We start from the raw sequence: 18,155 nt of genomic DNA on the forward strand, positions 1-18,155 counted from the left end.
AGGGGTTGAGTTTCAGGCGACTCTGCTCGAACCATTCTGTCACTGCTTCCAAACATCTGGCAAATGGTTCCGGGGGGGAGTTCGGGTGACCGTCCATTAGGAGATAGAGCTGGGTGTCATCAGCGTACTGAGTTGCTCTGTTGTACCCCTGAGATGCTGTTCTGGGATGAGCATTCATAATGCAGCGGTATATTCTTTTACAAGGGCATTTCTATTAGGGTTGCAAGCTCTGGGTTGGAGATTGGAGGATGGGGAGGTATGATGTGGTATGTGGTATGATGGTGGTATGATGCCGTAGAGTCCACTTCCCAAAGCAGAGGCTTTCTCCAGGAGAACTGGCCTCTGTCTAATGGAGACCAATTGTAATAGCATATCTCCAGCCGTCATTTGGAGGCTGGCAACCCTAATTTCATTGTACACAGAAAGGTAGTTCCAGGAGAATACACTGTTGTCTTTGGCAGCACTATCTGCTACAAAATACACACTTATTTCCAACAAATGCTGCTGAATATATTTTTATTGGGAGGGTGAAAATGAGATCCGCAGTAGGAAATTGCCGCTGAAAATTACATAACTGTACAAACGTATTTGTTTAGGAGCCCTAAATATATCTGCACAGCTTACCATGTGCTTCATTGTAGAGCAGGAGGAGGAAAGCGAAATACAAGAACTTGCTGTTCAGATTAGAGCTGCGAGGAATTGCAGCACCTCATCCCCACCCCGGTCTTGTGATGTTACTGGCTGTTACTATTTGAGCTCCTTTTTACCATACCCAGAGATTCGTCAGGACTCTGTATTTTGCTGCGGCAGTTTCTATCCTTTGGGTTAAGTTACCATAATTAAAATGTAAACACAATATTTGGAATACTGAGGAAAAGCCTGCCAGCTGGGACTCACTGGTATGGAAAAAAAAATACAGCCCAATTACTAGTGGGCACAAGCCAGAAGATACATGTTACACCTGTGGAGGGGCAGTGGCTTTGTGGAAGAACCTCTGTTTTGCATGCATAAGGTTCCAAGTTCAATCAGTGGCATCTCCGGTTATAAAAAAACAGTTGGTGATGTTGAAAGACTTCCGTCAGAGACCCTAGAGCAACCTTTCTCAATTTTTTAACCATTGAGAATCCCCATGAAACATTCCTCAGGGTTCAAGAAGCCCCAGAAGTGGTACAATCATGCAGGATATGGTTGGGAAACGTAGCTGTGTTCATGCCCACCCAGGGCCCCTCCTTCCCACCCCCTCTAGGCCCAACATTGGCCATTTTAGAATGGGGGTGGGTGGGAAGGTTTGGCATGACTATATCCTTAACAACTAGTGGCTCTTATTTATATATTTGTGCAGAGCCATAATGGGTGGAGCTTGTCCAGACTCCATTTCCAGCTGGATATGCATTGTGGGCCAATCAGGATGCACCCAGCAAAGGAGGACATAATGCTTCAAGAACCAACAGTCCAAGTGGCCAGCTTCTTTGAATCTGCACCTGAAAAAACTGGCCTCTTGCTCATAACCTAAATCACAATAGACATATTTGTCTTCCAGATATCATACGCCTCTTTCTTCTTTCAGAAGTGAGGCTTCTGTCTGTCTGCATTATCTTCAGCTTCTCCCAGGTCTAAGAGTCTAGTGACCCATCTTCGTAAAGGCTCCTGTGGTTCTAGTCATCTGGGAATTATTGCTTACTGGCACACTCGAGGGAATCAAGACCTAGAGGGCCCAGTATTTATATTCCCATCAGGGACTGTGCCTCTGAAGTGCAGCTAAACTGTTTTCCAAGGAATTGACTGTAGCAAGATCAAATATAGGGCCCTTGAGTCATCATTAGACACCAACAGGAAAAGGTTTTGAGGGCAAGAGACTGTATCTTGTTGGTGTTTTTAGATAGCCCTGTTTTCCATTTAACCTTTGAAGGGAAGAGGTCCAGAAACAGTGCTCAATGTTTGGGTTTGTTTTGTTTGTGTTCTTCAGGGTGGGCAAGAACCCTGTAAAATAGACCTCTCTCCCTTCCCTGGGAAGGGCTTTGTTTGGGTTGGTCAGAGTTTCCTTTGGAGAGACATTCTTTTACCACTGAAGACCATGGCCTTGCTGTGATAAACTTCCTAACAGAGATAATGGCTTTTGTTGGGGCAGTGCTGGGGGCAGGTGTGTGACATTGCTTTTCTTGTCCTGTTTCAGTGTGCCCAATAAAATGGATGAGGAAAGATTCAAGGCCAGCTGCCTCTCTCAATTTCACAATGGCAGGCTTAATTTCCCAAAGAAAATAAAGGAAGGTACTTCTGGGGTCAGTTTCCTCCTGTTTTATGAGACAGAAGCGCTGGGTTTTTTAAGTTCTCGTCTTTTCTTCCATCAAAATAGAAGCCGTGCAGATAAAAACTGCTTCAGTTTTACTGAAGGATGTCTGCCCACTAAGTAGGCATGGGAAGCACAATATCATATTCCACAACTGGTGTAATAGTCTTTGCTTCCGTCTCCAAAGAGACAGACCATACACAATTATTTATGTAGAGCTTTAAGTAAAACATCTCTGCTCTCCTGAATGCAACATCAGAGAAACATAAAGTTGGAAGGTACCTCAAGGGTCATCTAGCACAACTCCCTGCAGAATGCAGGAAATTCACAACTACCTGTCCACCCATAGTGACCCCAATTCCATGCCCAGATGATGCCCCCCCCCAAAAAAAAACCCAAATCCCTGGTCAGTCTGGCCTGGAAGAAGTTCACCTTCTGATCCCAAAGTGAAAGTCAGCATTTCCTTGGGCATGCAAGAAAGGGCCACAAGAGCCAAGCATGGACACAATACCTTCTGCCCACCCACTTACAATCTGCCTAAGTTCACAGAATCAGCATTTCCATCAGATGGCTATCGAGCCTCTGCTTAAAAACTTCAAAAGAAGGAAAATCCACCACCTCCCAAGGAAGCCTGTTCCACTGAGGAACCACTCTAATTGTCAGGAACTTCTGGGTGTTTAGCCGAAAATTCTTTTGAATTAATTTCAAGCCACTGATTCTGGTCCGAACCTCTGGGGCAAAGGAAAACAACTTTGCTCCATATCCTACATCTGAAGTTCTCTCTGGCTTTCAACAGGATATGCCACAACACATTTGGCAGCTTTTGTTAACATATGGAAAAGATTGTCATCTAAACCTGCTCCCTTGGCACTTTTCCCCCCTTGAGATGTCCTTACATCAAAAGGCACTTTTTATGGAAGGACTCTTTTAGAACTTCTTCTGAAGCTGAAGAAACAGAGATGTGAGCTGGCTGTTCTCAGTTTGTGTGTGTGATAGCCCAAATAAGCTCATCTTGCTGAAGCTTGGAAACTAAGCACAGCCACTCCTTGGATGGAAGGCCACCAAGGAACACGGGCTGCTATGCAGAAGACAATGGCGAACCATCTTTGTTCATTCTTGCCTTGAAAACTCCATGAGGTGTAACTTTGAGTTCTGCATGAGTCAGCTGTGCCTTAATGACACACTTTACCTCAACGTACCCTTTTGTGTCTTGCTTTCATCATAGCAAAGATCACTTGGATTGGACTGTCCTAGGCAACCGCCCAGCCCACCAAATATGTGTGAAAAGCAGAAACGGCACTCTGTTCACACGACCATCAGCATCTGACTGTGTGGAGTGGCAAAGTTCACTAACAAAGGGTCATGTGACTGTATGATACATATGTCTTAGTTATATATTTTTTCTTCTCTGGCTGGAATCGGGGAGGTTGCAATGGCGGAGTTCCCCAGCTTGGGAAGTTCACCGGACAGAATTGTTCATCGCTCCTTCTGAAGAGAGCTGCACAAGAGCTCTCATTATGTACATCACTTAACACACACACACACACCCCTGATAGGAACGGTACCTCCAAGTCAAAGACCACGCGGCAGGGCGAGCGGTGATGACAGCTTAGGTTAGTACACTTAACCTTGGAAATAAATTCTCCCTTCAGTTGTAGTCGCCGGACAGGGCCAAGAAATCCTGCTTGCAGGACAAAGACATGATCAGCTGGAATACAACCCCAATTCATGTCTTCGGTGTTCTCAAACGACTCGTCAATATTTCTTCTCCGTGTGCTTTTGTTGGCCCTGTCAAAGCTCAAGTCAATCTCTCTTAGAGGATAAATATTGCAACCTGTGAGGAGGGTGAGTTGTTCCTTTGATTCAGCATCACGCAGTAAAGAAAAATTAACCATTTGCTTCCTTGCATAACTGCTCTTTACCAGTTCCTTTACTTATACTCTATTTGTGTCTTACATCCTTCTCCTCCAATTCTTCCTTTTCATGAAAATCCTACAGCAGAGGTTAGGCTGAGCCGGTGTGTTTGGCCCCACCAGGCTTCCAAGGCAGAGCAGGGTTTGAGCCTGAGTCGATGAGGGCATTGAGGTCTACCAGCAAGGCAATCCATGCACAGATGCCGTGCATCACGTGCTGATCATACTTGACGGGCTGGGAGCAACACAAGGTTCAGATATATGTGAACAAAGAGCCTTAAGTAGAATTTGAAGGTGTGGGAGTTTTTAAAAGGCTCAGAAGCTGTGCCATAGGAAGCAAAACTCTGCAGCAGCAAAAATGCTTTGGGGTTGGGTGTTGAGACTGCACACAAGGGGAACACTTTTGATATGTTATTATGATTTCAGCATTTGATTCAACAACACAGCTTTTTGCTAAGGTGAGTTGCAAGATAACTTTTGACATTTAAAAACTGCACAACTTAGAGACTGGCAATCTCACATAAACTTTGATGTGAATTACTCTGGACCACTGGCTGAGTTAGCAGAATTGAGTCCCTCCTTCCCCCCCCCCCCCCACACACACAAACATATGAAAATGCACAACGCATAATCCTTCAACAGCTTGGAGCAATTTGATTGAGACAACAACAAAATGAGCTGTCTAGTTCTCTCTACCCAAACATGGACATTTCCAGGAACGGTGTTTTCAATTTCTAAAAAAAAAAAAATCCTAATGTAGCCATTTTATGCTCTCTCTGGATTTGATTAATCTCCACAAAACCTTAGAAAAGCCAAGCTTCATTTTTACATATACAAATGTTTACAGTTTGGGCCCATAAAGAGACTTTTGAGCCAGATAGCTGAAAATGCACGGTGTGATACAAGAAGGTGACTTGTGAGTGGTAATTACTGTTTGGTCCAAAGGTAGGGATGCCAACCTTCAGGTGAAACCTGGAGATCTTCCACTATTACAATTGATCAGGCAAGAGAGCAGCTCCCTTGATAAAAATGCCCCCTTTGGAGGATTGACTCTATGGTATTATGCTCTGCTGAGGTCCCTCACGTCTCCAAACTCCCCCCCCCCAGTTCTGTTGCAAAATGTCCAGGTATTTCCCAAACCAGAACTGCAACCCTATATGTGGATATTAGTTGGGTTCTTAAGACCTGGAAAGTAGTCGGGTTACCAGCCCCCCATCACCACCACCATGGAGGCAGCGGTTCCCCGCTGCCATACATGTGGCTAGCGGAGGGGACTTACCAGGAGAAAAAGGAAGTCCCAGACCATGTCACCTGCAATGCATAGGAAGTGACATGATCATGATGCACTGTTGCTCGGACACTCTTCTATTTGGGAAAAAACTCTATAGTAGAAGACATTTTTACCATAGCGTTTTTGCCCAAATAGAAGAGTGTCTCAGCAACAGTGCAGAATGCTGGTGATGTGGTCGAAGCCTTCTTTTTTCTACTGGTAAGTGTCCCCTTCCCCCGCTGGTTGTCAAAAGAGGCCCTAGAAAGTGCCCACTTCCCCAATCTCTCTACCACTATCACTTTGCAAGGAGCAGCCAAGAAGATCAAGGCAATCACGAATAAATTCAGGTATGCTGATTTACACTTTAAAGGACTAAGGCCCCACCCCCAAGCCCAGAGGTGGCAGGTAAGATGTAGGAAGGCACAAGATATATGCAAACTTGTTGACAATGCACCAGAGACTTGCAGAATGGCATTTCCCACCACAATCGCAGTGGAGGTGTGTGTGTGTTTGTGCTAAAATGCAGAAATGATATTATCCTTTGCAGTAGTAAATGAAGAAGGGTTGGTTCTTATATGCCACTTTTCTCTACCCGAAGGAGTCTCAAAGCGGCTTACATTCGCCTTCCCTTTCCTCTCCCCACAACAGATACCCTGTGAGGTGGGTGCGGCTGAGAGAGCCCTGATATTACAGAAGAAGAGTTGGTTCTTATATGCCGCTTTTCTCTACCCAAAGGAGGCTCAAAGCAGCTTACAGTCGCCTTCCCATTCCTCTCCCCACAACGGATACCCTATGAGGGAGGTGCGGCTGAGAGAGGCCTGATATCACTGCTCAGTCAGAACAGCTTTATCAGCGCCATAGTGAGCCCAAGGTCACCCAGCTGGCAAACTGGCAGGTAAACCGTTGGGGAGGGGAGCCTATTGAGAAGGACTGGGCCTTTGGAAGTCATCTGGCACGGGAGCAGTCCGTGCACGCCGGCAGCAGACAACCTTTTTGGCCAAGGGATTTTGCAAGTCCTAGCCAAAGTTGGCGCGCGCCAAGGTCACCGAGGCAGGCCGCGCTTGGCCTCCCTCGTGCCTGCTGTCCGGCCCGGAGCGCCGGGGAAGGGGGCGGCTTTCCGACGAGCTCCCTCGCCCTGTGTCGCGCCGCTCGCAGAGCACCAGGGGGCGCCGTCGAGGCAGGCTGGCGCTCGGAGCCGGCCGGCGGCGGCAAGTTGGAGGCGAATGGCTTTGCGCCTCCCTCGCCATGCCAGCTCGTGGCGGGCGGCGCGCGCAGAGGGAGGCGCGGGGGCGGCGGTGGCGGCGGCGGCCAGAGCTCGCCCTGTGAGGCTCCCAGCAGCGGCTCCTTCCCCCTCCGGCTTCGCGCTCGCCCGCCGCTGCCAGGAGCATGGGGAGGCGGCGGCGGAGGTTGCTGCTCCTGCCGCTGCCGCCCTCGTCACCTTGGCGCCGCCGCTGCGCGCTGGGCGACGACTGCGCGCTCTTGGCGCTGCTGCTGCTGCTGCTGCCCGGGAGGCTGCGCGCCTTCAACGTCGACCGGGAGAAGGTGACGGTCTACAGCGGGCCCGACGGCAGCTACTTCGGCTACGCGCTGGATTTCTACAGCCCTGCGCCGCACACGTAAGTCGCTCTGCCGGAGCACAAGCAGCGCACTGCGATCCAAACGCGGCGCGCACCGCGAGGTACTGCGCTTCTGCTTTCGCTAGAGAGACCTCCTCCGCGGGTCTTCGGCTGCTTTACTCACACGTCGGTCCGCGTCAGTCCTTGGGGCTTGCACGGAGCCTTAGTACTGAAAGTGGGAGAATATCAAGCTTAGCGCAAATATGCGGCTCCTGGCAAGGAGAGGGACTGGCGGGACTTCCCTCAGACCTGCCTGGCTGCTTGGCCAGAGTCGTATCCCGGGCGATGGATGCTGAATCGGTTGCTCCTTCAGCACACGCTCGAAGGCTCAGTCCCAGCGGTAGACTGTGGGTTTGGTGCTCTTGGAGTCGATGGGATTGCCCAAGTCTCCAAGTGAGAACTTTGGTGGAAGGGTGGCAGGAAAAAGCAGATGACGGCTAGCGGAAATCTGACCGAGGGAGCGTTGACTCTCCTGACTCTATCCCCCTTCCCCCCCACCCCAGTTGTGTTTCTTTCTAAGGTGCTGCCGGACTCCGATCTGGCTGTTGTATCTGACAGTCTCCCCAGTATGCTTCTGCTTAGAAACTCCAGTCATGGGTAGTCAAACTGCAGCCCTCCAGATGTCCATGGACGACAATTCCCATGGGAATTGTCGTCCATGGACATCTGGAGGGCCGTGGTTTGACTACCCCTGCACTAGAGCATCTGCAAATCCACTCTGAAGCCAAGGATGCCTGACTGTAGCATTTTATCCTGCCTTAGTCAAGCTGGTTACGTTTTGCCGTTGACCTTTGCAGCCTGACTCCCTTCCCTGCAGCATCCGTCACACCTTCTGACAGAGAGATAGGAGCTCCCAGATTGCCAGCCCTCCTCACCTCTGACAGAGGGAGTCTAATACCCTAGAGCAGGGGTAGTCAACCTGTGGTCCTCCAGATGTCCATGGACTACAATCCCCATGAGCCCCTGCCAGCGTTTGAATTGTAGTCCGTGGACATCTGGAGGACCACAGGTTGACTATCCCTGCCCTAGAGCACGGTTAGTCAACCTGTGGTCCTCCAGATGTCCATGGACTACAATCCCCATGAGCCCCTGCCAGCGTTTGAATTGTAGTCAGTGGACATCTGGAGGACTACAGGTTGACTATCCCTGCCCTAGAGCACGGTTAGTCAACCTGTGGTCCTCCAGATGCCCTAGAGCAGGGGTAGTCAACCTGTGGTCCTCCAGATGTCCATGGACTACAATTCCCAGGAGCCCCTGCCAATGTTTGCTGGCAGGGGCTCATGGGAATTGTAGTCCATGGACATCTGGAGGACCACAGGTTGACTACCCCTGCTCTAGAGCCCTTGTGGATCCCTGTGGGTTTCCACTTGAATCTTATCTTGCTCTGTCAGTTGCCATGTTGTTATATTATAATGCAGCTGAACAGGAATAAATACTAATGAATAGTGTGTTCATCCCTGTCAATCCAAACAACGCTGAATATCTGAGGCTCAACCTTGCTAATGTCAGAGCGAGTCCTAAGTGGATAGACTCAGAAGCAAATCCTGTTGAATTCAATGAATGCCTTTGTAAGGGTGTTTGGAATCACATCCTACGTATCTTTGAAGTCAGTTATTAGGTTGTGAAAAGGTCTGATTGAAAGGACAGAGTTTCCTGAAGGCTTGTTAGGTAGCAATGGGCAAATGAGAAACTGGGGCATTGCAAGTGGATGGTGGAGCAGACAAGGACAGATCGCTGTGATTAAAACCGGCATATGGGGCAAGTTGTGAGCTGGGTTACAAACGCAGTTCTTCTGTTGTATTCTTGAGAATGCAAGGGTGATGTAAAGGGAGCTGTTTTAGGTGGAGTGTTGCAAAAGTTCATCCAGTCACGTTGGACCTGTGTCGTTCCATTCACACGAGCATCCAATCGCTTGGATTTCAACGAATATGTTGAAAGGGGGCCCCCCTGCAAACTGCATAAAGGAGACAGTAAGCATAGTGTTTGGGAAATGTCTCATGAGGTGCTGAGCTAAGACTGAAATGAATATATCAGTTGGAGAGGGGAAGGCTGAATGGAGTATTGAGAGCACCCTGAATGAACAACTAGGCATCAGAGCTTGGACTTCTGATCACTTCCAGATCTCTGGTTCTAGGATTTAGTACTTGATCCTGTTATTATTGGGCTGCTTCTACATGGCATCCAGTCTGGCAACTCTTCCAGAGCGTGTGTGTGTGTGTGTTAATGATCCACATGACATTGTTCCACTTTCCATAGGCCCCCTTGTTTTGCTGTAAACTTATGCAAATCTGGTTTGGAACCATCTTTTGGGGAGCGTCTTTGAATGCTTTGTGAAAGGCCCCCCTACATCAGCACCATTTCCAGTGTGGGATAATGATTAAGAACAGTGGCTTCTGATCTGGAGAACTGGGCTTGATTCCTCACTCCTCTGCATGCAGCCAGCTGGGTGACCATGGGACAGTTACAGCTCCTCAGAGCTCTGTCAGCCTCACCCACCCCACAGGGTGTCTGTTGTGAGGAGAGGAAGGGAAGGTGATTGTAAGCCACTTTGAGACTCCTTCAGATAGAAGTGGGGACCAACTCTTCTTCTTCTGTCCTTCTGCTGCAGCCTTCATTTCTCCCTGTAACCAGATGGCTTTAACAAAATGGCAGTCTCTTGCCCCTTTCATTTGCCTTGGCAATGAAATCTACAATGAGACCTGTTGATGGGTAGAAGTTGCCTTAGGGAAATGGTACGGATTATCAAGTAGAGTCCCCTAAAGCAGGGATAGTCAAACTGTGATCCTCCAGATGTCCATGGACTACAATTCCCATGAGCCCCTGCCAGTGTTTGCTGGCAGGGGCTCATGGGAATTGTAGTCCATTAACATCTGGAGGACCACAGGTTGACTACCCATGCCCTAAAGCAGAGCTGTCACACGCCTATGTTATGAGGGCCAGATCTGACACAAATGGGACTTTGTCAGGGCAGGCCATGTGTGCCATAAAATGAAATGCCGGGTACCAGAGGTTATCAGCTCGTGAGAAGTTAGGAGTGCCAGCTTGGTGTAGTGGTTAGGAGTGTGGACTTCTAATCTGGAAAGCTGGGTTTGATTCTGCGTTCCCCCACATGCAACCAGCTGGGTGACCTTGGGCTCGCCACGGCACTGATAAAGCTGTTATGACCGAGCAGTAATATCTGGGCTCTCTCAGCCTCACCCACCCCACAGAGTGTCTGTTGTGGGGAGAGGAAAGGGAAGGCGACTGTAAGCCGCTTTGACTCCTTCAGGTAGGAAAAATCGGCATATAAGAAGCAGCTCTTCTTCTTCATTAACACTATTATGGATAGCTGCTGCAAAGCTCCAAGTTGGGGTCGGCACATGCATAATCAGTTACTCTGGGTTTTGCTGCCCTTGCGTCCCGTGCATAAGCAGTTTGCTTCGCGTTTTCCATGTGACCTGAAATCGCCGTTTTGGCGGCCGTGCATAATAGGCCTTTGTGAGGAATCAAAAAGACCAGTGTTTGGGCTGCAGAAATACATAAATTATCGATAATGTTGAATCGTACATTATCAATGATTCAAATGGGCACGCTTGACTTTGGCTCTTTCAAGTTAGTTTGGACCTTTAATTGTTAAAGGTGTTCAGACCGCCTAGGTGTGTGTCACGCACCCACATGTTTTGTAGAAGCAATGTTATTTGTTTTTAAATCGGAATACATCTTGGCTCTAGGACACACATGTACTTGACTATTCTTACATTACGTTTGTCTCAGATCAGCCACCCAAAATCTGAGGACTACATTGCTAAAAAAGTAACACATCAATCACCATTAAGGCCTGCAGCAGGCAGAGCTGAGCGTTCAAGTCAATTGTTCCCAAGGAGCCCAACTCTCTTGCCCAGAACCGGCTTTGCCGTTGCCCTTCTGTAAGCAAACAAGTTCCAAGGGAAAGTGTTGTTTAAATAAATAATCACCTCCAGCTCTCCTCTGCAGTTGATCTCTCTGTTGACCTCATAACTAACACCATTCTGGCTGTGTGGGGGCCACATGGTCTCATTCAACCTTCGTGATGAAGGAAAGAACTCAGAATTTTTTTAAAGTTCTCTTTTTTTGCATAATTGTAATGTTTTTGTAGTTACTGATCTGCCACTCTGCATACAGCCATCTGTCAATAAAATAACTCCGTCTTCGGCGTTTCCAATTAATCCATGCGGCTCACAACATTTTTATGACTGTCTTGCAGAGTCAGTGTCCTGGTTGGAGCTCCAAAAGCCAACACTAGCCAGCCAGACATCGTGGAAGGAGGTGCCGTCTATTATTGCCCTTGGCCAGCCCTGGAGTGCAAGCCGATCCCTTTTGATAACACAAGTGAGTAGATTGCCTCTGCATCGTGGCCTGCGTGGGAACCCCAGCTGAACCCAGCTGTGCTGAGGAGCCCCCCCCCTCCCTGCTCTGGTCAGCAGATCAGAAGCTCTAGTCAATTCTGTTAATTCCTCTGATCTAACTCTCTTGCCACTCTCCAGAGGAAATGCCACTCTTGGATATTTGTAAGTATGTGCTTGTGGGGAAGTGTTTAATAGTCCCCAGGGATATAACAGTGGCATGAACCTCAGGATTACTGCTTTCGTTAGCTCCTCAACTAAAATTTCTGGAAGTCCCCCCCTCCCTTGACACATTTCTGCAGTGTGGTTTACAAGGGCAGTCCCTGCCAGGTTCAAGTTTTACAAAGTAAATCCCTTGTTTGGTATTCCCCTTTCAAGTACACAGTCAACACTTAGCACCCTTCTTTGCAAGGAGTTTGATGTCTGGTTGGGTGGAGCTGAGGAGCATCATGTGCTGCCTGCTTATTTAATTCTTTACAGTGGTGGGGGGGGATTTTGTTTTAGAATAATGGAGGCTGGGTGGAAACTGACTGAGACATAATGTGCATGGCTTGCATCTACTGCAGACCCCCCTCCCCCTCTGACAGATGTTTTTTATTTAATTAAAGGGGAAACACATTTTAGACAATTCAGGCTGTTTATGTTTTCTGTTGTTTTTCTTTATGGCCCTTGAAAATCATTTAGTGCTTGTGTTTTCTGAAACATTAAAATGGAAAGGTTTTAATTTAAACATCTGATCTTTAGAGGCAATGTTTATGAATCGTCAAGTTTGGTTTAACGTTTGTGCTTTCGTGAGCGTACCAAACCCCGTATTTTACAAACATAGATTTCAGAACTTCCCTTTGAGTGAGCCCGTGCAAAATCAGTAAGGTGATACCTTTGACTGCAGCAGTGTCTACTGGGGGATGTGTCCTTCAGGCATGAAATGAGGCAGCTGGAACTGAAAATCAGGTCTCTTTCAGACTAATAAGTAAGTTTTGATAGGCATCAAATGGCCTCTGGATCTATTGCATTGTATAATTGGTAGCAAGCCCTCAGCATATTAAATGGTTGTAAGACAAGGGAGAGTTAAATCTCAAGAATTTACAGTCTTTTGTAGTGTTTTGTGCATAGACGCTTCTTCATCCAGTACCTTTATGAATTCCCATCTGCATATATGGTTTTCAACTCCCCCCACCCTTTTAAATGCTTTGACAAATATTCCTTTGCACAAACCCATCACACTAAATCATGCTTGGTTTGAACAAACAGTGGTGATGCTGTATGAGTAGGATGCTAAAGTAGGACACTTTAGGATGCTTTGGGCTGATCCTGCGTTGAGCAGGGGGTTGTAGATGGCCTGTATGGCCTCTTCCAACTCTATGATTCTATGATTCTATGAGTAACAAAGCTGAGTCTGTAAGTGCTACCTTGCTTGCTTCTGGGCAGCTGCAAGGAGTTGTGCTACTCTGACTTGTTAATTCAAGTATCCAGACAAACCACAAATAATGCAAACTGGAGTTAACAAACTAGCAACAAAACTTGGCTTGAAATCTCAGTTTGGGGTGTGTGTATGTGTTTTGTGCTGTCAGGATGCTTCTGGCCATTTCATGTCAACCAACAAACCATTAGTCCATCTCAGTCTAGATGTCATACCTAACTGGGGTTCTATCTTACCATGGTTTATCACAGTGCCTTAATGTAGCTATGGTATCTACTCAATTTATTACAAGTATTTTTAGTCTGTTCTGGATAGGGACTGCAGTATATAACTCACAGAATGCTGTTATGAGGATAAAATGGGAGAAGAGGGGATGTTGTACTAAGCTGCATAGGGTTCCTATCGAGGAGAAATGCTGGGTATAAAAATCTAAAGAAAATGTCTGAAATCTTGTCTATATTCTCCTTTTCCCATCATATCTACACACATTTTCAGATGCAGACATATCCTGCATTCCTGTTGTTAAAAAAGGACCATAAGAAATTGTCTCCTGCATAAACCAATCCAGGCAACATGAGCCACCATCTACAAAAGAGAACATTTGATTGGGTAGCTGGAGTCATCTGGGAACACATTTGGTGGCCCCGAGCAGAACCCATTTAGGGATGCCTGACATTACAGCAGTGCTTTCTTGCCCCGCTTTTTCTCTCTCCAAACATGGTTTCCCAGTTGCTGAAGAACAGAACACAAGAATGGAATTCAACTGGCTTTAATTAAAGAACAGGGCTGGTTCAAATATTGCTCTGTTTTTATAGATGACTTTGGGTTTTCAAACATCAAAGTTCTGAACTTAACCTCCACAAGCATAGAAGAGGTGAAAAAATGTTGAACAGAACATGTCAGGTCTGAACATCCAGGAGCTCAGTCTTAAGCATAAATTTAAAGTTCAAGTTCAGTAGTCCTAGTTGAACAATAAAAGGCAACCAGTGACTAATAATGAACTTTCTATAAGTGCAGACCATAAAACCACAGCTGTGGGCAAGCAGATAACATTATCAGGCTGCAAACCTCATCCATGCCTCCATCCTGGATTCCAACCTGTTCCTAAGTGGCAAGCACAGGGCTCCAGTGGCATGTTTTGATGCTGCGGTGGGGCTTGCTCTTTCCTCCCTGCCCACTTGAATAAGCTGGCTTATAGAATGCTTTATGGGACTCGTAATCTTTCAGTGAGGGGAGACTGCACAGCATACTTGGATGACTTCCTCACTTCCACTGCCAACAATAACCATCGTGAGCTCAACAGAGCAGCAGACAGAATGAGAACACTTCCTACAAGTGGCTTTTTATGAACAAGCAAGAACAGCAATGGTTTCGACTCACACAAATTGGAAGTGGTTACGATATACCTGCACGTTAGGGCAGCTGAACGACGCCACCCAGGTTTTGCGGCCTGTGGCCAACTCAAATCCACAGCGTGGTCTCTGTTTCTGAGGCATTAAAGCAGTGTTGGAGGTTTATACACAACTGCTGTTGCCAAGTGGGCTACCACGCATGAAACAAACTTAATTCTTTTTTTTCCAGCTGTTTTGTTAAAAACCCAGCTTCAGTAGCAGCAGTCTGAGAAAGAATGCCCACACTCAAAAGCTCACGCCTTGAATAAATCTTGTTAGTCTTAAAGGTGCTATGGGACTCAAATTTTGCTGTGATATTTCAGACCAACATATCCACCCACTTGAATCAGTAGCAGCCAGTTAGTTTAATTGCATATAAGGTAGTAATGTCTGTTCATTTGCATTTCCTGGAATGACACTGTCCAGGCTGTGTAATGTAGGACTGAAGTCTCAAAAATGGTCATCGTTAAGTCTGTGTGTGTGTGTGTATGTGTGTATGTATGTATGTATGTATATATGTATACATGTATATATATACATACATATATATATATATACATACATACATACATACATACATAAATACATATATACGTGTGTATATATGTATATACACACACACATACATTATTACTACTGTTCCTTTCCCCTTTAGGCTGATTTCATTGCCTTTATGCTATACTGTGTTGTTGGACCTAGTTCTTTATGCCCATTGTTGCCTCTGCATGTTGTTTCTAACAGAAAATTACGTATGTCCTTCTGATTTTAGTGGAATCAAAGAGGAGCAAACAAAGGAATATGTTTGGGTCTCAGAGAGCCTATCTGCCACCCTTTAAGATGGAGAAAGTGGATGGGAGGGGAGTGCTCAGGAACTACCAGCTTGAGTTCTGTGTGGGTTAAAATTGTTCCTGTAAGCTAATTTGTACTTTACAGATGTGCCAGTTTTGTATGGTATCTGGAGAGGATACATTTCCAGGACTTGTCATTGTGTGCGGCTCCACAACACATGTCCCCTAAGAGTTTCCAGGCAGAAATCTCCCTTTCAGGTATAAAAGCTGATGACCAAAAGTCAAGTCATCAACAAGCAATAAATTCTTCTAGTACCTAAAGAAGGCTTTCTCAACGAGGGTTTTCTGATACCCTGGGGTTTCTTGACATCCCTGGAAGGGTTTCCCGAATGGGCGAGTTAATTAATTTTATATATATTTGTAAATGTATTAAACATTTATTGGGTGATATGACCATATATGGTCCTGTTGACCCACCCACCCCCATGGCCAAAGATGGACCTGGAGGAGGTGGGAAGGGGCGGGTCCCTGGGTGGGCATGTATTTAGCTATGGTTCTCAACCATTTTCTGCATGATTGCACCACTTTGGGGGTTTCTTGAAACTCAAAGAATGTTTCATGGATTTCTCAATGGTAAAAAAGTTGAGAAAAGCTGACCTAAAGTATGAAATTACCCTGTGTTGTCAGCATGGCCACTGTGCTTTTAGGATCCCTGTCCCTCACTATAATCTGTGCCAGAAAGTATTCAGCATCATCCTGTAGTTCTTTGAAAGGGCCAGAAGAGGTAGTCATAGAGCAGCAATTTTTTAAAAAGCTTTCCATTTATCAACTCTGTAAGTATTGAATTTAATGCGTTAAGCTCAAAGCTTTAGAGAGGTTTCATAACTGAATCCCATTCTCTCTCAATATTCTATTATAAAAATATATGCTTATTTTCTGGGGAGTACCCGTTCTTCAGTTTATTTATTTTTGCAAAAAAAACCAAGATCCCTGGAGTGAGACTTGGCTAATCATAAATGATTAGATGTGCTCTGGGTCCTCGTGGGTATGCTCAGTCACTTCTCGGCAACCAGGCTGTGATTTTCGACCAAAGTAGGAATCTTTTCTCAAGAATAAAGAGAGGGAAATCTTTGGCAAAGTGTGCTGCTGAGATAAAACATGAGGCCGTTTGGCCAGAAGCAGAGTTGATTGTAACAAAACCCAGGTACTCTTTTAGCCAAGGATGTGTTGCAAGGCTCCAGGGATTTACTTACATGAAGAAAGTATTAACCATGAAGACAGTAAGAGCCTGCGGGAAATTATTACAAAATAGGATTTAGGTGTCAAAAGAAAATACTGAGAAATTGAAAACTCATCTTAGCGTTTTTGCACACCAGAGATCCAGGAATGGCCAGATTAGCCTTTAATGATTTATGGACAGAGTTCTGATATATGTTGCTTACATGAATCCCTTTATCAACTGTGACTTTTAAAGAGTGAACACATGGGGCTCAGTTCACCTCGGTCCAAGGCTGGATTCAGAATTGCCCCCCCCCCACCCCCGTCCTATTCTTCCCAAGCAATAGATTTGCTATGCTTAGGAAATCACAAGCAGATATTCCAATACAGTTTTTTTTAAATGTGTTGTTTGTTCCTTCACTTGGGCATCCGCTGACTTCAACAAAAGTGTCTTGCACCAGAACTATTTATAAAACTGTGTAAGGAATTCCCGTTCGAATGAATTCAAGCAATTTCACAAGCTGCAGCGTTTTGTATTTGAGTGGTTATTTCATTCTGTGTCCTTTTCTGAATGAAGTGAGGTGGATGCATGGCTGGGTTTTATTATTTGGGGTAAACTTGTGGATTTTGTAGACTCGTAGACGCTCTGATAGTAATTAGTTACTGTTCTTTCTTAGATTCCAGTGGCCTCTTCAGTGAAGATACATGGAAATCCACTTGCATGTAGGGAAATCTGTGAAAGTCACATGAAGATGGTTATATGTTATGATTGCCTGTGAGACTGTTTTGCCACATGTTCAGAGTACCCACAGCCAATTGCATGTTATTATTTGCACTGAATATTATTTGGTGCAGCTCTGCTTTATGGAACAAATAAAACTGATATTTGGGTACTACAGGGGAGTTGACTTGTGTGAAAAAGAATTTGGACCAGTACCAATCAGTTAACTGACAGGAACAATAATAGCTGGCAGCAGTAATCTTTAGACCCATTATTCTGAGACAGAGAGTACACATTCGTACATATTTGTCATTCTGAAAATTTAGTTTTCTAACTTTAAAAAAGACTCTTCTCACATAAACGGAATGTGTCAGAAAGCTAGAAGTCCAATGGTTTTATTAAGCTGTGTATAGTGCATGATCTTGATCTGTTCGCTTTATATCAAAAATGTACCCCCTAGGTAACCTTGGACTAGTCACAGTTCTAGAGCTCTGAGTGACCTTGGAATAGTCACTGTTCTCTCAGAGCTCTCTCAGCCTCACTTACCTCATATGGTGTCTGTTGTAGGGAGAGGAAGAGTATGCGATTGTAAGCCGTTTTGATATTCTTTTGGGTCGTAAAAAGTGAAGAAAAAAAGACTAGCTCTTATTATTACTATTATAATAAAATGTTTTGGAAGAATCTGCTTGGTCTTTTGTCACTGCAAGTATGTATTCCAAAAGAGTTTAGACCAGGGGTAGTCAAACTGCAGCCCTCCACATGTCCATGGACTACAATTCCCACGAGCCCCTGCCAGAGAATGCTGGCAGGTGCTCCTGGGAATTGTAGTCCATGGACATCTGGAGGGCCGCAGTTTGACTACCCCTGGTTTAGACTCTAGTCACACCTTATCGGGAACAATATGTTTGCCATTGCCCTTGGGGTTGATCAAATACCAGTTCAGGTGATCTCAACAAAATAACATGGCTGTCAACCCCATTAGTAATGTCCCCCACCCCAATCCTCAGATATTGTGGGGAGCAGGCTGAGAAGTAGGGTTTTTTTTCTCATGAAAACCACATGATAGGAGTGTTTGAACTAGCCCTATGAAGACAGTCCTGTGGCAGAGGTAAGCATGACCATACAGCACCATTTCTAAGAGAGTCAGTAGAAAGAGGGAAAGTGGAAGAA

General features: G+C 45.8%; 1 protein-coding gene across 3 annotated transcripts in view; it reads left to right on the forward strand.

The window, feature by feature from the left end:
• The first annotated feature begins 6,680 nt into the window (after positions 1-6,680).
• ITGA8 (integrin subunit alpha 8) overlaps positions 6,681-18,155 on the forward strand; it is a 111,520-nt gene continuing 100,045 nt past the window's right edge. For 2 of the 3 annotated variants that reach the window (XM_077304449.1, XM_077304450.1), the window contains exons 1-2: positions 6,681-7,086; positions 11,309-11,433. In XM_077304449.1, coding sequence (XP_077160564.1) covers positions 6,857-7,086; positions 11,309-11,433 — 355 coding nt within the window. In that variant the 5' untranslated portion in view covers positions 6,681-6,856. The remainder of the gene's footprint in view (positions 7,087-11,308; positions 11,434-18,155) is intronic. The other variant, XM_077304448.1, reaches the window with a different exon arrangement.

This window comes from Paroedura picta, chromosome 11 (assembly GCF_049243985.1).
Source record: "Paroedura picta isolate Pp20150507F chromosome 11, Ppicta_v3.0, whole genome shotgun sequence".
Classification (NCBI taxonomy): Eukaryota; Metazoa; Chordata; class Lepidosauria; order Squamata; family Gekkonidae; genus Paroedura; species Paroedura picta.